This window comes from Oryctolagus cuniculus, chromosome 2, assembly GCF_964237555.1.
Source record: "Oryctolagus cuniculus chromosome 2, mOryCun1.1, whole genome shotgun sequence".
In the NCBI taxonomy this organism is placed as follows: domain Eukaryota; kingdom Metazoa; phylum Chordata; class Mammalia; order Lagomorpha; family Leporidae; genus Oryctolagus; species Oryctolagus cuniculus.
Window position 1 is genome coordinate 83,451,303 of NC_091433.1, and position 21,788 is coordinate 83,473,090.

At 48.3% G+C, this 21,788-nt stretch overlaps 1 protein-coding gene across 8 annotated transcripts in view; it reads right to left on the reverse strand.

The window, feature by feature from the left end:
- FUT10 (fucosyltransferase 10) overlaps positions 1-13,755 on the reverse strand; it is a 106,915-nt gene extending 93,160 nt beyond the window's left edge. For 6 of the 8 annotated variants that reach the window (XR_007918143.2, XR_007918144.2, XR_001792574.3 and 3 more), the window contains exons 1-2: positions 13,601-13,755; positions 2,319-2,669 (exon numbers count right to left, since the gene is read on the reverse strand). Coding sequence is in view for 5 of the 8 variants with exons in the window: in XM_051842612.2 (XP_051698572.2) it covers positions 2,319-2,399 (81 nt within the window). In the remaining 3 variants the exon portion in view is untranslated. Of the gene's footprint in view, positions 1-2,318; positions 2,670-6,218; positions 6,889-13,600 lie in introns of those variants that run through there. The other 2 variants (XM_070068541.1, XM_070068540.1) reach the window with 2 other exon arrangements.
- Between the last annotated feature and the right edge of the window lie 8,033 nt (positions 13,756-21,788).

Consider the following 21,788-nt stretch of genomic DNA (forward strand, 5'->3'; position numbering starts at 1 on the left):
ACTGAAGCCTGCAATGAGGACTGGGAAATAGCCCAAACCAACAGAGAGAGGATGAGGGTTTGGCTCCAGCCGTCAGACCACCGCACACGCTCTGGACACTGACAAGTGACATGCACATCCAACACCTGGCAATTTATTCTGAGGGCTGGTGCCGTGGCATAGCAGGTAAAGCTGCTGTCTGCAGTGCTGGCATCCCATATGGGCACCGCTTTGAGTCCTGGTTGCTCCACTTCCCATCCATCTCCCTGCTAATGTGCTGGGAAAATAGAAGAAGATGGTCCAAGTGCTTGGGCCCCTGCACCCACATGGAAGACCCAGAAGAAGCTCCTGGCTTCAGAATGGTGCAGTTCCAGATGTTGCAGCCAATTGGGGAGTGAACCAGCAGATGGAAGATCTCTCTGCCTCTCAGTAACTCTGCCTTTCAAATAAATAAATAAATCTTTTAAAAAAATTTATTCTGACATCCAAAGGAAAATTCTTAGCTTCGAGGCAGGCATTCCTCATGACTGGAAGAAGAGCCCCAGTCAATGCCTTGGAAGATCAAAGCCCTCTCGTAACTTTGCAGAGAGTGGAGGAGAACCCTGCAGCCCCTCCTGCCCAGCAGGTCCTGGACAAGACGGACAAGAAAGCAGTCAGAGGTTTCCTCTGAGCAGAATCCCAATCTGGCAGCAGAAGGCGGCAGAAGCAGGGCACCAGATTTGCACCACAGTGTTTTTGTAAGCATCGTCTCCTTCAACCCCAACCAGGAGACAGGAGAGCCTGCAGGGTCCAGACACCCAGAAAACACCCACGTTTGCACCACTCCCACATCTGAACTACTCACATCCATAAACAATCTTTAAAAGTCACTCAGATTTTAAGCCAACAGCTTAGCATCTGCGTGGGTGTAAAATACACCCGAGCTCAGAGCTGTGCTTCTACTACCCTGGAATGAATCAGTACTTCTCTGTTGCTGTAACAAAATACCTGAGGTTGGAGACTTGAAATAGAGAGGTTTGTTTAGCTCACAGTCTTAAGAGGCCCAAAGTACAATGTTCAGCGACACCAATGCTTTTGGCCTTTGGTGGCTGCATCACAACGTAGTAGATGCATCCAAGTGGGAAGTGTGCAAGAGGGAGAGAGAAGCCACATGGCAAGAAAGGAAGCCACAGAGACTGAGGGGCCAGGCTTAGTCTTTTCATCACAACTTGCTCTCCTGGGAACTGACTGGGGTTCCCTGAGAGCCACATCCATCTCTTCCAGTGACTTAATCACCTGCCACTCGGCCCTGCCTCTTACAGGCTGCACCCCCTCAGCATTGCTATGCTTGGGGCCAAGCACAAGAACCTCAGGAGCACACACTCAGACACAGCCAAACCACAACACTGTTCAATTTTCATTTTAATTCAAACTCTGCAAAGGAAACTCAGAGTAACTGACAGACAGAAACAAGCCGAGGAGTAAAGAAACCTTTCACCTTCATCCCCACCCCCCACCCCAACACAGTCCTTGGTGTAGCTGCAGCTGTGAGGAAACTCATGCACACAGAAATATCCCACAATTCCTGCAGGGCCACACTGCCTTGTTTTCAGAACAGCCTTTGCTTATTCAACGCAGGTAATGACGGGAGAGTAGTGAAGCCATCCAACTTTGACCCAGGAAGACAGAGTGAGCTTTTTTTTTTTTTAATAAGTTTTATTTATTTATTTTTGAGGCAGAGTGACACAGAGAGAGACAGAGAAAGAGAGAGAGAGAGAGAGAGAAATAGAGAGAGAGAGAGATCAATCTTCCCTCCACCAGTTCACTCCCCCAAATGGCCAGGATGGTCAGGACTGATTCAGGTTGAAGCCAAGAGCCAAGAAATGCATCCAGATCTCCCATATGGGTGGCACGGGCCCAAACACGTGGGGCACCTCCCGCTGCCTTCCCAGTAGCATTGGCAGGGAGCAGGATTGCAAATGCCGCAGTGGAGACCAGAACCAGCACTTGGGATATGGGATGCTGGCACTGCACGCTGTGGCTTAGTCTGCTGGCCCTGGCAGACCAAGCTTTACTTTTCTATCTCCCTGACACCAGGACCCTGCAGGCTGACCCTACGCTGACACCAGGACCCTACGCTGACCGCCTAGCTCAACGACTCGGTTTCTACCCGGCCCACTCAATCACTAAACCTCAAATTCATCTTTTTAAAGTGATTTCCCTTACTTAAGACATAGAAAACCCCTTATCTTGAAAGATTAAGCAAAAAGTACTTGGAGCTCTGAGAGAATGGAGTTGGGGAACGGGAGAGAGATGGCAAAAGCTAGAATCGTATGCCCTGCAACCCAAACTCTTCGTACCTGGAGTGTGACGAGCAGAAAGACGGTCGCGGCGACACACAAGCAAGATGCCAGCAGCTTCCTCCTCTGAACCCGCACCATGCTGCCCTGCCCTGGGTGACTGACAGGGGGCCAGGCTGGGCACCAGGTGTTCTCGCATCAGCCCATTGCCTAAGACAACTTCCCACAGAGGAACCATCTGGGTGCCAATTTCCAGCCCTGCCATTCCTGCTGGGACCTGGTATCCATGAAGGAGAGAGATCCAAGGTTCTGAGTGGGCCTGGCTGGGCATGGGGCGGCAACAGCGTGCGGTCTTCTTAAGCTACCATCAGAGCAGCTGGAGAGTCTTCAAACAATAAGGCAACCAAAAATCTGTAACAAATGAACAGATGATCTTTTAGCCATCATGCAGAACATACAATAAATGTAATCTTGCAGGGTTATTATGTAGAAACACCAAAGCTTTTAAAAAAAAAAAAGATTTGTTTTATTTATTTGAAAGGCAGAGTGACAGAGAGAAAGAAGGAGATACAGAGAGAGAGCTTCCATCCAGTGTTTCACTCTCCAGACAGCCAGGGCTGGGCCAGACCAAAGTCAAGAGCTAGGAGTTTCTTCCAGGTCTCGCACATGGGTGCAGGGGCCCAGACACATTAGCAGGCAGCTGAATTGGAAGTAGAACACCTGGGATATGAACAGGCACTCACATGGGATGAAGGCACTGTAGATGGTGGTTTAACCTGCTACACCACAGCACTGGCCCTAGAAATGCTGAAGTTTTAAGCTGAAAAAGAACTTCTGAGATCATGGAGTCCTAATACCTCCCCACTCATAGACCAGGAAATCAAGACCAGAGAGGTGAAGTAACTTGCTCAAGGCCACACAGCCCACCCATGGAGAATGCCAAATCTGCAATTCCATTCCTACTTATTTCTCACTGCCATCAGAGAAGTGAATTCCAGAAGTCATTTACATGAAGTACCTTCCTGCTAACTGCACTTCAAAGGAGTAGAGACATAAGGCAGCAATGATCCGGACTACCTATCCACTCCTGCAAGAAGTAGAAAAACAAATAAGTAAAAGATCCAGGCTCTGACCAAAAATGGACAAAGGTGGCCAGTGCCGCCAATCACTAGGCTAATCCTCCATCTGCGGCTCCGGCACACCGGGTTCTAGTCCCGGTCAGGGCGCCGGATTCTGTCCCGGTTGCCCCTCTTCCAGTCCAGCTCTCTGCTGTGGCCCGGGAGTGCAGTGGAGGATGGTCCAAGTCCTTGGGCCCTGCACCTGCATGGGAGACCAGAAGTACCTGGCTCCTGGCTTCAGATCGGCGCAGTGTGCCGGGCACAGCGCACTGGCCACGGCGGCCATTGGAGGGTGAACCAACGGTAAAGGAAGAGCTTTCTCTCTGTCTCTCTCTCTCACTGTCCACTCTGCCTGTCAAAAAAAAAAAAATGGACAAAGGTAATCATTTGGCCTAGTGATTAAGACGTCTGCATCCCATACTGAAGACCCTAGGTTTGAGTCCTGCCTCTGCTCCCGATTCCAATGTCCTGCTCATGTAAACCCTAAGAGGCAGCAGAGACAGCTGAAGTAGTTGAGGTTCTTCCACTCACATGGAATACCTGGACTGAGTTCCTGGCTCCCAGTTTTGGCCAGCTTACGTGGCATCTGGAGAGTGAACTAGTAAACAGGTGCACTCTGTCTCTCAAATGATTTTTTTTTTTGGGTCCCAGTGTCCCCTAAGAAAACCAACTTTAGCCACAGCCAAAGAATTCTGATTACTTATTTGTTAAGTCTTTTGTGGCAAGTGCAATAGACCAATAGAAAATAAGATTTTCACCTATTAGAAAAATGGATCTTTACAAAAAGCTTCTAAAAGGAACTACATGGTACTGTGGAATTTCTTTCTCTCCAAGATCCTAGGAAGTCCAGTGTCCTGGGCAGGTGGCTCTGCAGAGTTCAGAACAAGGATCAACATTCTGGGGAAGTGAAGGGAAGGGCTGCTTCACAGAGCCCATAAGATCCACTTCTAAGTCAGAACTACAGATCTCCAAGATAACTGAAAACAGACAGGGGCTGGTGCTGTAGCATAGCAGGTAAGGCTGCCACCTGTAGTGCCAGCATCCCATATGGACACCAGTTTGTCCCAGCTGCCCCACTTCATATCCAGCTCTCTACTATGGCCTGGGAAAGCAGTAGAAGATGGCCCAAATCACTGGGTCCCTGTACCTGTGTGGGAGACCTGGAAGAAGCTCCTGGCCCCTGGCTTCAGATCGGTGCAGCTCCATCCATTGCAGCCATTTGGGGAATGAACCAGCGGATGGAAGACTTTCTCTCTCTCTCTCTCTCTCTCTCTCTCTCTCTCTCTCTCTCTAACTCTGCCTTTCAAATAAATAAATAAATCTTAAAAAAAAAAAAAAGATAGAGGGAGGCTGGCATTGTGGGGCAGTGAATTAAGCAGCTGCCTGCAACTCCAGCATCTCGTAAGAATACTGGTTGAAGTTCTGCTGCTGCACTTCCAATCCAGCTCCCTGCTAATGTACGTGGAAAAGCAGAGGAAGATGGCCCAAGTGCTTGGGCCCCTGCACCCCCATGGGAGACTCAGCTGGAAATTCAGGCTCCTGGCTTCAGCCTGGCCCAGTTTCAGGCATTGCAGTCATCTGGACAGTGAACTAACAGATAGAAGATTTTTCTCCCTTTCTCTCTCTCTCTCTCTCTCTGTCTCTCTCACTTTTCCTTTCAAGTAAATAAATAAATCTTAAAAAAAAATAAAAAGGAGAAATGTTCACTTTGCCAAGGAAAAGGAGCCCACCAGCATTTGCTGAGTAACCTATTTCAAACAAGGCCTTTCTAAGTGCTCAGCATGCATCAGCTCCTCCATCCTTCCAACAGGCCATGAAGGAGCAAGGACTGGCTTCATTTTAAAGGAGAAAAAACAGAGTTTCAAGGTAACCTGCCCAGGTCTGTCACTTGGCTAAGTGCTACAACCGAAAACAAGTCAGACACTGAAGTTTAGGTTTTTTTTTTATTTTTTATTTTATTTATTTATTTTTTTGACAGGCAGAGTGGACAGTGAGAGAGAGAGACAGAGAGAAAGGTCTTCCTTTGCCGTTGGTTCACCCTCCAATGGCCGCCGCGGCCGGCGCACCGCGCTGATCTGATGGCAGGAGCCAGGTGCTTCTCCTGGTCTCCCATGGGGTGCAGGGCCCAAGCACTTGGGCCATCCTCCACTGCACTCCCAGGCCATAGCAGAGAGCTGGCCTGGAAGAGGGGCAACCGGGACAGAATCCGGCGCCCCGACCGGGACTAGAACCTGGTGTGCCGGCGCCGCAAGGCGGAGGATTAGCCTAGTGAGCTGCGGCACAGGCCAGTTCAGGTATTCTTTTATAAACGTTTTTAACGATAATAGTAGAATCCCTTCCAGATAAAGCTAACACTCACAGGTTATCAGAAAATAAAACCTTTTTTAGAACAGCTGACTGTCTGCTGGTATACCAGAGAAAAAAGTAACAAAAATCTCTCAGAACCTGAAAAGCACTTTTCCTTCAAACTTGAAAGAGGCCAGCAGCTATTAGCATGTAAAGTGTGGAGCTGGCAATCTGGGTTCCAATCCTGTTTCTGTCACTCATATATCAATTTCAATAAGTGATTGAATCTTTCCAAGCCTTTCTTCGTAATAAATAATAAACATTAATCATTACTATTTCTTTGCCTTGCACAACAGAAAGATTATCACATTTCCACTTTATGTGCAAAAGCAATTCATTATGGCTATAATTAATGCAACTCAAACTAGGTAGTGAAATAATATTACCATGTTAAATGGGCATAAATCTACATTGTTTCCAAAAGACATTTAGATATTGCTCTACTCAATCTTAGTTCTAACCACTTTTGTAAACTAGCAAGGTCGGTGTTACTTACTATTTCCAATGGCAAGTTGAAGCGATTTGCCCAGGATTCTCTGTTTTAAACACAGAAGTGGATACAGCAATCAGATCACCTGACTTAAGATCAGTGGGAAGGAAGGAGATGGGGGAAGCAGTGAAGAGTATAAAAAGAACTCAACAATTTTTTAAGCATATAAAAAGAACCAGAAATAAAAGGAAACAAAAAGATGGAGAGAGAATCTGAAAACAAAGTTTTGGGTATTTTCATAGCCACCAAGTCATTTTCAGGATCTCCATGTGGCTGTATACCTATGGCAGGAGAATTTAAGGATACAGATTTCCTTGCATCACCACTTATATAATACTCCCAAAACTAAAAGGATCGTAGAGTCTCAAGGATCAAGCTGTTTAGTATCCACCGCTACAGAACACAGCCCAGACAGGGTGGAGAGTATTTTGATTTGTAGCAGGCAATGACCAACCAGGCCACAGGAGACATTGCAACAGTAACAGGTAAGCAAATATATGGTATTAATCCCCTAGGAACCTGTCCGCATGTGAACAGTACCCACACGGGTAGCACAGATGGGCTTCCAGAGAGTACCGTGAGACCAACAAGCTCCAATTCTGCTGGACTCAAACATCACAGGGTGAAATCTCAGAGTCCCACCAGAGGGTGCCCAGAACACTCCCTTCTGGGACAGAACAAAGTGTTCCCTAGGAGGACCATGGTGGGTAACATCTCAAATGCTCTCACTAAGCTGCCCTCTTGACTTGAGGAGCTGAGCTTCTGCAATGCATTGCATGCCTGCTGTGCACTGTCCAGGGCTGGCCATCTGCTGTCCAGACAGGGGTCTGGAGCTGAGGGTGACTCCCTCATACTCCTGCAAGTGGCATTCCATCAAAAGCAGCAGCTTTTTTCCAATTTATTTTGCATTAAGATAAACAGAAGAAAGACTGAGAATGTTAAAGGGAGTTAGCAGTCAGAGGCTGCCAGCTTCAAATTTTGGTCATGCAGGAACAGTTTAAGGTTTAGGTTAAGAGTCTAAGAAATGCAACCAAGAGATGATTCCAGTCCTACATCTGACCAGGAAATGAGAAACCAACTCTGAGTGATGCACTCCAAGCCAGGAGCTTTCAGATCCTGACAGCATGTGTCTCCCCCCGCCACACACACACTGGTAAGAGAAAGTGGTGTGGCAGAGGGCAGGGAACACTGGGAAGGTGCTTTAGCTCATCTCTCCTCTGGTAACTGGGGAGGCAGTTGGCTTAATAAATGAAGAACTTGACTGAGCTGAAGGTGATCCCGGGGAGAGATTTTAGAAGGAATCTAATTCCCTAAACTGAAATTCTGAAAGTCTCCAGAACACCCAATCAATGGCAGCTGTCCACAGAAATGGATGATGAGATGGCTGACGGCAGGATGTCTTCAGGAACTTTCACCAAAAGCCCTCCTCATTGCTTCCTACCTGGTTACTCCAAAAACCCAATGCTGGCATTCTTCCCAGCCTGACCCTCTGCCATCTCCAAGCTACCCAAAGATGCTCCTAGGATGCTGATTGGGTATCTCTCCTCTCAGTCAAATCCTCACTGGCTTCCCAAAGATCTGAGATGAAGAGGAAACTGTTAGCTTAGAAAACAAGACAATGTAGGCTCTGCCTTACTTTTCTCTTTTTTTAAGATTTATTTATTTATTTATTTGAAAGTCAGAGTTACACAGAGAGAGGAAAGGCAGAGAGAGAGAGAGAGAGAGAGAGAGAGAGAGGTCTTCCATCCGATGGTTCACTCCCCAATTGGCCACAACGGCCGGAGCTACAACGGCCGGAGCTGCACTGATCCGAAGCCACGAGCCAGGAGCTTCTTCCGGGTCTCCCACGTGGGTGCAGGGCCCAAGCACTTGGACCATCTTCTACTGCTTTCCCAGGCCTTGGCAGAGAGCTGGATTGGAAGTGGAGCAGCGTCCACATGGGATGCCAGCGCTTCAGGCCACGGTGTTAACCCTCTGCACCACAGCACTGGCCCCTGTCCTACTTTTCTAACTTCCTTTCCTGGTCTCCACACAGTCCTTTTATATTATTACTAATTTTATTTATTTTTCACTTTATTTGAAAGGCAGAGACACAGAGAGAGAAATCTTCCATCTGCTGGTTCACTCCCCAAATGCCCATCACAGCCAGGGCAGGACCAGGCTAAAGCCAGGAGCCCACAACTCAATCCAGATCTCCCACCGTGCACATTAGCAGGAAGCTGGCTCAGAAATGGAAGAGCCAGTACTCAAACCAAGCACTCCAATACAGGATGTGGGCATCTGAAGCCTGATCATAACCACTGCACCCAAACGCCTTTCTCCACACACGGCCCTTGCTACTCCAGCTTCTAGAATGCAGCTTCCTAGTCTGTGCTCTTGAACTGACCTAGAATACTTGTACCTGTTCAACAGGCTTAGCCGTTCTCCAACACTCTGGGAAGCTTTACCCCTCCCAAACCAAGTCAGTGTATATAAGGCCCATAGTTCCCTGTGCTTGTCTCTATCAAAGCAACAGAGACAGTGCAGGAACTTTAAATCTGCTCTATTGGGTGCATTGACAACAGGTGTTTAACAGTAAAACACTGCCCTATTTTGTTAACTTGCAGAAGATGGCTTCCTGAGCGCATGTGACAGTCCCTTGAGCACCAAATGAATGTGATGTGACGGTGCCACAGCTTCTACTTTTCCCCAATTTTGCATAGTAACATTTAATTGCATTTGTGTATTCTTGACTCTTTTGTGAAGGTCCTCTTTGCTGGGCATGCCTCGGGTTGCAGATGTCTAGTTGGGAAGGTCATCTTCTTCAACCAAGCATGTTTCAGACAAGCACACCAGAGAACAGGAAGGGACAAAGGGAGACTGGCAGCCACGGAAGTCGGGGCTGGTGATGCATGGGGGTACAGATGATGTAGCCAATTCTGCAACATTTCTGTTGCAGAAGTGAGAGTGACGCCACTCTTCAAAGACACACTTGTCAGCACTGTTACGCAGTGTTAACAATACAATCGCATAGAAATGGGTATGTACTGACATAGAAACTACATAAAAACATACCAGGGGCAGGCAGTGGCCTAGCAGTGAAGACACCGCTCTGGATACTTGCATCCTGTATCACAGTGCCTAGGTTCAAGTTCCCGGTCCTCTCCTGAGTTCAGCTTTCTGGTAATGAGCACTCCAGGAGGCAGCAGCGATGACTCCAGTTGTCGGGTCCCTTACACCCATCTGAAAGACCCCGATTAAGTTCCCAGTTCCTGCTTCCGCCAGGCCCAGCCCCAGCTTTTACAAAGGGTATAGGAATGCTCACACAGAGTTCCAACAGCAGTAGGATTATATCATTAGCACTGCACAATGTGTTTGGAATTTAAGAATGGCATCTCCCCCAGTGCTACAATAGAAATGTGAGGGTCCTCTGGTTATACTTTTATTTATGTGTTCATTTATGTATCCGAAAGGCAGAGTGACAGAGAGAGAGAGAGCAGGAGAGATACAGAGATATCTTCCTTCCTTCAACGGCAACTACGAGGGTGTGGCCAGGCTGAAGCCAGGAGCCAAGAACTTGCATTCTGGTCCCCCAAGTCTGGCAGGAACCCAAGTACTTGGCCTATTATCTGCTGCTCCTCAGATGCATTTGGCAGGGAGGTGGATCAGAAGTGGAGTAGCTGAGTCTTGAACTGGAGCTCAGATATGGGCCATGGGCGTTCCAAGCAGTAGCTTTACCTTCTTCACAACACCCATCCAGACTACACTTTGTATGCCCCATCAATCACCAGTCTCGATTTAGAAAGGGAGTCGAGTCCACGTGTTACACTAGGAACTGAGGCAACTCCTCAAAAGCAGGGATTTTTTTTTTTCAAATCTGTTTTTCCAGTGAAGTCTTTTCAGCAACTATGCTGTCTCCAAAAGATTATATATTACTTTGTGGGTTTTTTTTCCCCTAGCTGTCAGATCTGATTTTACGAATCCCTCATCTGCTGGCATTGTGACACAGTGGGTCAAGCTGCTACCTGAGATGCTGGCATCCCATATGAGCACTGGTTCAAGTCCTAGCTGTTCCACTTCCTGATCCAGCTCCCTGTTAATGAGCCTGGGAAAGCAGAAGGTGGTCCAAGTACTTGGGCCCCTACCACATACAGGAGAGACCTGGATGGATTTCTGAACTCCTGGCATTGGCCTGGCCCACTCCCAGCTGTTACAGACATTTGGTGAGTGAAGATCTCTCTCTCTCTCTCTGTCTCTCCCTCTCTGTAAGTGTGTGTCTCTACCTTTCAAATCAATACATACATCTTTTTTTTTTTTTTTTTGGACAGGCAGAGTGGACAGTGAGAGAGAGAGAGGCAGAAAGAAAGGTCTTCCTTTGCCATTGGTTCACCCTCCAATGGCCACCCCGGCCGGCACGCTGCAGCCGGCGCACCACGCTGATCCGAAGGCAGGAGCCAGGTGCCTCTCCTGGTCTCCCATGCGGTGCAGGGCCCAGGCACTTGGGCCATCCTCCACTGCACTCCCGGGCCACAGCAGAGAGCTGGCCTGGAAGAGGGGCAACTGGGACAGAATCCGGCGCCCCGACTGGGACTAGAATCCGGTGTGCCAGGGCCGCAAGGCAGAGGATTAGCCTGTTGAGCCGCAGCGCCAGCCAATACATACATCTTAAAAGGTTAGCAAGCATAAAAAAATAAACTCCCTCATCTGCTTCTATCACTACATAATCGTGAAGGAGGAATGGGTGAAGGCACACTGACAAAATGTGGCTAATAATTCCTGTGCCTAAAGACACGGGGCTGGATCTGAAGTTTCATTCCAATAACAAGCTCTGATTCCATGAATAGTGTCCAGGAGCAAAACAAAACCTAATCCATAGATGAAATATTATTTAGATAAAAAGACAGTAATCTAGACAATTGAAGAGTTCTGGATGGTGGTCAGCACTGTTGCATAACGGGTAAAACTGCTGCCTATGGCTCCAGCATCCCATATGGGCACTGGTTCACATCCCAGCTGCTCCATTTCCAATCCAGCTCCCTGTCAATGAACCTGGGAAAGCAGCAGTGGATATCCCAAGTGCTTGGGCCCCTGCACCTACATGGGAGACATGGGAAAAGCTCCTGGATTTGACCTGGCCCAGCTCTGGCCCTTGCAGCCATTAGGGCAGTGAACCAACCAAGGGAAGATCTCCCTCTCTGTCTTTCTCTCTGTCTCTCTCTCTCTCTATATATATATATATATACAACTTGGCCTTTCAAATAAATAAATAAATCTTTAAAATAAAAGAGTTCTGGAAATATCAAGCAAAAATATTTGTATTTAACAAGTTTAGGATTACATGATTTTTGTTTTTCCTATTTAGAAAATTCAACCTCACCTCTTAAAAACATAAATTTTATTCTCAAGGAAAAAAAAAGGTGCTGTAAAGATAACTAAGTTAATTTTTACTTTTCAAAAACCCATGTTCAGAAAGATGAATACTTATTGTAGAATGCTGGGAGTTGAATCAGATACTGAATTTCTTCCTGAAGTCAACTCTTTCCATTCCAAATACAAACACTTTTAAACATGGGTAGGTGGTGGGTGCTGCGGTGCCACGAGGTGAGCCACCATCTGGGACTCCCACAGCCCGCAGCAGTTCCAGTGCTGACCACTGGGCTTCCTACCCAGCCCCGCCGCCAAAGCATCCAGGGAGGAAGCAGAGGATGATCAAGTGCCGCCGCCCACATGGGAATCTGAATGCAGATCCTGGTTTCTATTCCAGCCTGGCCAAGCCCTGGCTGTTTGAGGAGTGAACCAGTGGATGGAAGATATCTCTCTCTGTGTGTCACTCTGCCTTTCAAATTGATGAAAATAAACATTTAATGAATAAATACAAATCAAGTGTTTGCAACACTATACATATATGAATAACACTACTGTTTGTCCGATCTATATCCCTTTCCTTAATTGCCTAAATTTAACACATCTGAATTTTTTAAAAAATGCTTGTAGGATAAAACTGTACTTCTTATTTTCTTATTGAACAACAGACAAGCAGCAATCACACCCTAACAGCCGAGGTTGTGCATTTAATTCACTGTTGCACACTGCCATCTAGCAGGAAGACGGGCAAGGAAGAGCTAGGACAGGAATTTCAAACGGGAGCCGACCTTCAGGCTCATCTGCCTTTGGGAAACCTCAGCGTGCAAACACCTGGGCTCCTTCATCAGTGCACACGGCCGGGCCCCACCAAATGACCTCCCATTTGAGACCGCAGTGGGTCACTGAGCAGCAAGGTCCTGGCCATGCGGTGACATCCCCAGCAAGCCCAGGGTGGGTCATGAGACACAGATGTGTAAGGCAGATCCGATGAAGACCAACTTGCCTCACTCACATTGTACCGAGCTGAATATTATAGTTAGCAGGGCATTAAGCCCGTGGCTGTGGAGTAGACTGATATTATGAAAAAGTTTAAAATAAGAAAGGAAGGGGAGGGGGATTGAGGGAGGGAGGGATGGAACTACAGTTGTCTCCTTGCAATTGTACCTATGAAATGCATGAGGTCTGTTCTCTTTAATAAAAATGTAAAAAAAAAAAAAAAAAATTGTGCCCAGCCAGAGTTGCATCCATTCCACAAATGAACTTAACAATCTCTACCCAAGTATTTCAGGGAGGGAGGCGACGCAGGGCGCAGGGAGCAGCCTGTCCCGCTGAGGAGTTTAGAGTTTAGGCACTTATCTTGCATGGCATTTGCTCTATAAAGCATCACTAAAAGGTCCCCCAGAAAATCCCGAGATCACAGCAATGTCATTTCTCTCTCTCTCTCTCTCTCTCACACACACACACACACACACACCCCGAGTTCTTTCCTGAGGGCACTCATCTCAGGCACACAAACACCTAGGAAAAGGCTTTGGGGCTGAGGGCCGGGGCGGGGCGGGGTGGGGCAGGGGTAGGGCTTCTCCCGGCGCCTGCTCTCCATCCTCTACACCCGGCCAGGTCGGAACCGCTACGGCTCCAGCACAGGTTTCTAGCAACAAGTGATTCTCTGGGAGGAGGACGCAGACCGCAGCGCAGGAAGACACGGGTGCGAGCCTGGCCCCGGCGCCGCGGGCTCGGGCCGGCCAGGGCCGGGCATCTCTCCTCCCGGGACCCCCGCACGCTCTCGCCCGTCCGCAGCCTCCCGCCGGCGCCGGCTCAGCGGCCTCGCCGCCCGAGGTCTCAGGCACGGCTGCCGGCGCCGCCGCCCACGGTCGCCACGTCCCCCAGAGAGGGTTCTTCTTGCGCACACAACTCCGTCTTCCTCCCGCGGCACAGAGAGGGGCTGTCCATCGGCTGCGACTCCACAGAAGTCTCTTGAGGGGGGGTCTCAGCCCCGACCGGGCTGTCACTCAAGGCGGAAAAGCCCCCAGGGCACCCCCACTCACCTGTCCCCGCCGGCGGCGGCCGCCGCTTCTCACTTTCAGTTTGCGCCCCCGCGCGAGCTCAGCGGAAGCCCGGGAAAGGAGAGGTTGGAATGGCGGAGGCGGGGATAACCCGGGCAGCGCTCTGGCCGAGTTTTCCGGGATCCAGGCTTTCGCCCTGCTGGTGGAAACAAGCGGGACTCGCGGTCCAGGGGCACTGGCGCGCCCTGCACTGGTGAGCCTGACCCCGCAAGAGACCCTCTGCTGAGAAAGTCACAGGAAACTTTTTTTTTTTTAAATATTTATTTAGATTTATTTGAAAGGCAGAGTGTCGGAGAGGAAGAGAGAGAGCGAGCGAGGGAATTCATTCTCCGAAGGGCCCCAACAGCCAGGGCTGGGCCAAGCCAAACCCAGGAGCCTGTCAGGAGCTTCCTCCAGGTCAACCATGTGGGTGCAGGGGCGCAAGCACTTGAACCATCCTCTGTTGCTTTGCCAGGTGCGCTAACAACCAGGACTCAAACCCGCCCTGGGAGATGGGATGCTGGCCTCCCTAGTGCCGGCCTGGGCCCTCCCATCACCCCCGCTCCCACCCAACCCCTGGGTGCTTCTCAAACAACTCGGCCTGGCGCACAAATTCACGCGTTCAGGAACTTGGAGCGCCTTAAAGCTGAGCCAAGGGTGGGTTGTTTAATGTCTGCTCACAAGGTTTAGTAGACGTTAGTGTTAGGATTGTAGGGTTTGAAGAAGAAAGCGAAGAGGCAACCAGCTACAGCAGGAAAGAATTTTACTGAAGACAGGACAGCGTGGTAAGGGGAAAGGTGGGGTGGGTGTCTGAGAAGAGATTCAGCCCGCCAGGCAGTGGGCAATAGCCTGTTTATGCTGTTAGGAGGGGCTCCACTCCGTAAGGTGGGTTTGAGTGGCCGGAACATCCCTTGTTTGCTGTGTAGGATCAGGTCAGTTTGATATGTCCCCAAAGAGATGCTCGCAGAAGTTGGAGCTGGCCCCCACAGGGAACCGAGCAGTAAAATGTCAGGTTGGGGACGAACTATTTGTGCCCATTTTACCAGGAGTTTTGGAATTAACTAATTAATTAATTAACTAATTAGTTGTGTTTCAGTGGCCTAGCCTATCCAAACAGTAGACCAAACAGGATCTTTTAGTTTAATTGTATTGTTTGTGATGGTTTGAATTTTCCCGTCATCCCCAAATTCCCATGTCGAAACTGGTATTGGAAAGTGTGGCAGCTGGAAGTTGATTAGGTCATGAGCATGGAGCCCTCATGGATGGGCCTTAGAAAAAGGCCAGAGTTTCTGCCATATGAGGACACATATGAGGCTATTTCAAAAAGTTTGTGGAAACAGGCAATGAAAATATAAGTTGGGGTTTGAGCGTTTAGTGCAGTGTGGTAAGACGCTGCTTAGGAAGCCTACATCCCAGATCAGAGTGCTGAGGTTTGAGTCCTGCATTGGTTCCCAATCCCAGTTTCCTGCTGATTCACACCCTGGGAGGCAGAAGGTGTACTTGGGTCCTTGCCACCCACGTGGGAGACCTGGATGAAGTGCCTGTTCTGGGCTTCTGACTCCACCCTGGCCAGCCTCCGCTGTTACAGGCATTTGAGGCGTGAGTCAGAAGATGGAAGATCTTTTTGTATATCTGTGTGTGTGTGTGTGTGTATGCACACACCTGCCTGCTTTTTAAGTGAAAATATCTAAGTATTTTTTAAAAAACAGATAAGTCTATTTTGGTGCAAAAATTTTTGAAATTCATTTAGTTTATTTAAAATATGTATTTTCTGCAAATTTTTTGAAGAAGATTCCTTGTCTGCCTCAATTTCTTTTTTTTTTTTTAAGATTTATTTGTTTATTGAAAGGGTGAGAAAAACAGAGAGATCTTCCATCCACTGGTTCACTCCACAAATGGCTGCAATGGCCAGGACTGGTCAGGCCAAAGCCAGGAGTCCAGAGCCCCACCTGGGTCTTTCATGCATGTATCAGAGGCCCAAATATTTGGGCTTCCTTCCCAGACACATCAAGAGGGAGCTGCATGAGGAGCTGAGCAGCTGGGATTTGAACTGGTGCGCTGATCTGGGATGCCACTGCTTGTAGCCCTCTGCACTACAACACTGGCCCCTGTCTTCATGGATTTCATTGTTTGTTTGCATCAAAGCAAACTTATCTTTTAATTCCAATCTCCATGAACCTTTTGAAATACCCTTGTACAAGTCACTCTCGATGAGGCACTGACCCACATCAGACACCAAATCTGCTGGCACCTTCATCTCCGACTTCCCAGCCTGCAGAACTGTGAACAATACACTTCTGCTGTGTACAAGTTACCCAGTGCTACAGTCTGAATGTGTCCCTCAAGTGTAAGGTGTTGCAAACTTCATCTCCAGTTTCATAAGTTGGTAGTATTTGCATTGGGGCTTTGGGGAGGTGACTGGTTCATGTGAGCTGTGCCCTCAGGAATGGATTCATCTATTAATAGTTAATGGGTTACTGAAGGGGTGGCTTTGTTATAAAAGCAGTATCTTTCTGGCATGCCTGCCCTGCCGTGTTACTATGCAGCAAAGAGGCCCTCATCAGACTTGCTCTTTACTTCCCCATCCCCGAACTGTTGCAAATAATTTTTTTTCTTTATGAATTATTTGGTCTCAGGTACTCAGGTAAGGTACAGCAACAGAAAGTAAACTAAGACATCTAAAGTATTTTGTTAAAGCAGCACAAATGTACTATAGCACTGTGAGGAAGTGGCCTAAATAGAACTATTTTGCTCTAGTCTAGGAGGTGATAAACCTAGGGAGGTAATTCAAGATTTTGGGAGGGCTGGGACTTTGGTAAGGCAAATGAGGCACATAGGACTAAAACTTTGAGGAAGCGCTAATTCTCTCCTGAGTGCTGACTGCTCCTGCAACACCCAGAGAGTGAGCTGCTGTCCTGAGTCTGCCTCACTCAAGTGCTGGCCCTGCAGGGCTTCAGTGCCAAGCACTTTGATTAACTTCTCATTCAAAATCTGATTTTGCCGGCGTTGTGGTGAAGCTGGTTAAGCCACTGCGTGCAATGCTCGCATCCCATATGGTCACCAGTTTGAGTCCCGCTGCTCTGCTTCTGATCCAGTTCCCTGCTGATGCACCTGGGAAGGAAGCAGAAGATGGCCCAAGTGCTTGGGGCCCTGCCACTCCAAGTGCATGAGGCCCTGTTCCTAGCTTTGTCCTGGCCTAGCCCTGGTCATTGTGGCCATTTGGGTAATAAACCAGTGGTTGGAAGATCTCTTTCTGTCTCTCCATCTCTCTGCAACTCTGCTTTCAAATAAATAAATAAATTTTAAAACAAAATGAGGGGCTGGTGTTGTGCATTTTTAAAGATTTATTTATTTAAAAGGCAGAGTTAGAGAGAGAAGGAGGAAGAGGCAGAGAGAGAGAGAGAGATCGTGCATCCACTGGTCCACTCCCCAAATGGCCACAATGGCCAGAGCTGGGCTGATCTGAAGCCAGGAACTTCTTCTGGGTCTCCCACATGGCTGCAGGGGCCCAAGCGTCTCCTAGGCACATTAGCAGGGAGCTGTATCAAAGTGGAGCAGCTGGGACTCAAACCAGTGCCCAGATGGGATGTTGGTGCCACAGGCAGCAGCTTTACTTGCTGCACCATGGTGTTGGTCCCTGCTCCGCTTCTGATCCAGCTGTCTGCTAATGGGCCTGGGAAACAGTGGAGGATAGCCCAGGTGCTTGGGCCCCTGCACCTACATGGGAGATCCACTTGAAGCTCCTGGCTCCTGGCTTTCGCCTGGCCCAGCCCCAGCCATTGCATGCAATTGGGGAGTGAACCAGAAGATAGATCTCTCTCTGTAAATCTGTCTATCATATAAATAAATAAATCTTTATAAAAACTAAACCTTATATCAAATATGAGAGGCCTTCAAAAACATAGGAAATGTATATTATGAAACATCTGGCTGGCGCCACAGCTCAGTAGGCTAATCCTCTGCCTGTGGCACCAACATCCCGGGTTCTAGTCCCGGTTGGGGCGCCGGATTCTGTCCCGGTTGCTCCTCTTCCAGGCCAGCTCTCTGCTGTGCCTGGGAGGGAAGTGGAGGATGGCCCAGGTGCTTGGGCCCTGCACCCCATGGGAGACCAGGAGAAGCACCTGGCTCCTGGTTTCGGATCTGCACAGTGCGCTGGCAGTGGCAGCCACTTGGGGGTGAACCAACGAAAAAAGGAAGACCTTTCTGTCTCTCTCTCTCTCTTACTGTCTAACTCTGCCTGTCAAAAAAAAAAAAAAAAAAAGAAACATCTATACATAGATTTTAAAATATATTTTTATACCAAAATATTCTTTTATTTTTTTAAATTTATTTGGGAGAAGAGAGAAAGAAACACCACAGAGAGAGACCTATCACTCACCCCCGCTTCACTCCCCAGATGCCCAGAACAACCAAGACTGGGCTGAGGCTGAACTAGGAGCAGGAAACTCCTTCCAGGTCTTCCACGTTGGTGACAAGGACCCCCCTCCTTGAGCCATCACCCTTGCCTCCCTGCCTTAGCAGGAAGATGGGAGTCAGGAGCTGGAGCTGGAGCTGTGACTAGAATCCAGGCGTTCCAATGTGCAACGTGGGCTGTTTAATCACTAGATTCAATGCCTGATCCCTAAACTTATTTTCAATCCCATTTTTCATGACCTTTTTGATGTTCCCTCACATATTGTCTATTTCAGTTGCTGCAGACAGATCAGAAGCAGGTAGCCCTAGGTTGAACACCCACTCCCCTTGAGAGTGGACCTGTGACTTGATCCAACCCACAGAATATGGCAAAGGTGATGAACAGTCACTCCCATTATTACACTGATGAGATTCTGTCTTAGCAAGTTGAAGTGAGGGATTCTCATGGCTGGCTTGCTGATGTAAGTAGCCATGTTGAGGAAGCCATGTGGCAGGAGCTACAGACAGCGTCCAGGGCCTGAGGGCAGCCTCCAGGTCACAGCCTACAAAATGCTGGGGTCCCATCACACAGGAAATAATAGCTGCCAGTTCTGAATGAACTTGGAAGCAGATGTTTTCCCAGTCAAGCCTACATGCTCCCTCTTGCCTATACAGTCTTGAGGAACCCTGAGCCCAGCATAGCAGACCACCTGATCTGGGCCTGGAATCCTGACCATAGAAACACTAAGGGAGGGGCCTGCACTGTGGTGCAGTAGCTCAAGCCGCTGCCAGCAGAGCTGGCATCCTATGTGACCACTGGTTCAAAACCCAGCTGCTGCATTTCTGAACCAGCTCTCTGCTATGGCCCAAGTCCTTGAGCCCCTGCAGCAGCATGGGAGACCTGGGAGAAGCTCCTGGCTCCTGGCTTTGGAAGGGCCCAGGTCCAGCTGTTGCGGCCATTCGGGGAATGAACCAGCAGATGGAAGACCTTCTCTCTGTCTCTACCTCTCTCTGTAATTCTTCCTCTCAAATAAGCATTAATGAATAAATAAATCTTTTTAAAAAACTGTAAGGGAATAAATATATGTAGGATTTGAAACTGCTACATTTGTGGGTTGTTTCACACAGTGATAAACAAATACAGTTTCCACTTGTAATTAATTTCTCTCCCTGATGATCAGGATTTGGGGATTTATCTGTGTTGGCACTATGCATCTGTCATTCATTTTCACTGCTCCAGTATTTTCCACCGTATGCCAGTGATACAATTGACATTCATTTTTCTATTGAGGACTTTTAGATTCTTATGTTTGTTGTGCTTCTTTAAACATTCCTATGCATGTCTTTTTGTAGGTAGATGTGAACATTTCTCTAGGGTATGTATCTGGAAGTAGGACTACAAGGCTGTAGGATAAGAAGACGTGTTTTAGGTGATTTTCCTAAATGACCTTGTAAAGTGAGTCATTGCACACCCTCCAACGGGCGACGAGAGTTGCTGCTGGTTTACATCCTTATACTAGCAGTAGTACTAGTTGTACTGTCAGAGTGCTCTGGGAGTCGAGAGTAGACAGGTGAGGACCAGGTACAAGTTCTTTTTGTTTTATTTTATTTTATTTTATTTTATTTTATTTTATTTTATATTTTTTTGACAGGAAGAGTTAGACAGTGAGAGAGAGAGAGACAGAGAGAAAGGTCTTCCTTTCTCCATTGGTTCACCCCCTAGATGGCCGCCATGGCCAGCTGGCATGCTGTGCCGATCTGAAGCCAGGAGCCAGGTGCCTCCTTCTGGTCTCCCATGCGGGTGCAGGGCCCAAGCACTTGGGCCATCTTCCACTGCCTTCCCGGGCCACAGCAGAGAGCTGGACTGGAAGAGGAGCAACCGGGACAGAATCTGGCACCCCAACCAGGACTAGAACCTGGGGTGCTGGTGCCACAGGCGGAGGATTAGCTTATTGAGCCGTGGCACCCACCAGTTTTTTTTAAATAAGAACTTTTATTTAATAAATATAAATTTTAAAAGTACAACTTTTGGATTATAGTGGTTCTTTCCCCCATAACCACCCTCCCACCCGCCAACCATCCCATCTCCTACTCCCTCTCTCATCCCATTCTTCATTAAGATTCATTTTGAATTATCTTTATATACAGAAGATCAACTCTATACTAAGTAAACATTTCAACAGTTTGCACCCACACAGACACACGAAGTATAAAGCACTGTTTGAAGACTAGTTTTACTGTTATCTCATAGTACAAGACATTAAGGACAGCTCCTACATGGGGAGCAAGTGCACAGTGACTCCTGTTGTTGACTTGACAATTGACACTCTTATTTATGACATCAGTAATCACCCAAGGCTCTTGTCATGAGCTGCCAAGGCTATGGAAGCCTCTTGAGTTCGCCAACTCTTCTTATTTAGACAAGGCCATAATCAAAGTGGAAGTTCTCTTCTCCCTTCAGAGAAAGGTACCTCCTTCTTTGATATCCCCATCCCAGGTACAGGTTCTTTTGAACCTAGGACATGGAATTGAATGAAGCTCACACAGAAAATAAGTATAACAGCAAAGGTGCATTACAGGAAAAGAAAATACACTTAAGAGAGGGGCCAGTGCTGTGGCACAGTAGGTTAATCCTCTGCCCGCGGCGTTGGCATCCCATTTGTGCACCGGTTCTAATCCCAGCTGCTCCTCTTTCAATCCAGCTCTCTGCTGTGGCCTGGGAAAGCAGTAGAAGATGGCCCAAGTCCTTGGGCCCCTGCACCCACGTGAGACCCGAAAGAGGCTCCTGGCTCCTTGTCGCTCCCCCTCTTCGTGGAGGAACGACACAGGACCCTGCGCTGTTCTTTTGTCTGCTTGGCCCTCCCCGGGTTTGCTGCTGGTTCTTCCCGGGTTGGCTACCGTCCCTTCCACCTCCGTGGAAGGGCGGTTCCCCCTGGCCACTTTACCCACTTCCGCGGGGGAGCGGCACACCGCCGGCCGGCTCTCTAGGGGGCTGCACAGGTGTTCCCTCAGATGTTCCTCTTAGATGTTCCCGGTGCATGGTGTCTCTCTCCTCCTTTATAGTCCTCTTCCACCAATCCCAACTCTGCTACCCACACGCCAAGTACGCTGCGCTCCTCCAATCAGGAGCAAGATCAGCTCCTGCAGCTCAGTCAATCAAATTGGCGAGAGGCAGCTGCGTAGAAGTTGTTACTCCCTTCTCAGCACCATATTGTGGGAGAGCAGATGCATAGAATAAGTCTTAATTCCCAGTAACTTAGTCTAGTCCGAGTTGCTCCCCACAGCTCCTGGCTTTGGATCGGCACAGCTCTGGCCATTGCAGCCAATTGGGGAGTGAACCAGCGGATGGAAGACCTCTCTCTCTCTCTCTGCCTCTGCCTTTCAAATAAATAAAGAAATCTTAAAAAAAAAAAAGAAGAAGAAGAAGAATACAGAGATCCTGAGTGCCATTTACCTAGCTTCCCTCAGGGTAACATCTTGCAGAAGCCTAGTACAATGACCCAAGAAGGGTATTGACATTTGTGCTGTTATGATACATGAGTTTCTACCACAGCCACACCTGTTTCCCTCTTGGCTCCATCCCTTCCTTAGACACAATCATTAGCCCATTCTCCATTTCTACAATTTTGTCTTTCAAGAATGTTACATAGGAGCTTGCTCGTGGTGTAGAAGATTAAGCGTCCTCCTACAGTGTAGGCATTCACTCCCCAAATGACCCGAGTGACCAGGGTTAGGCCAGACATAAGCCAGAAGCCAGGAGCTTCATTCGGGTCTCTCACATGGGCTCAGGGGCCCAAGC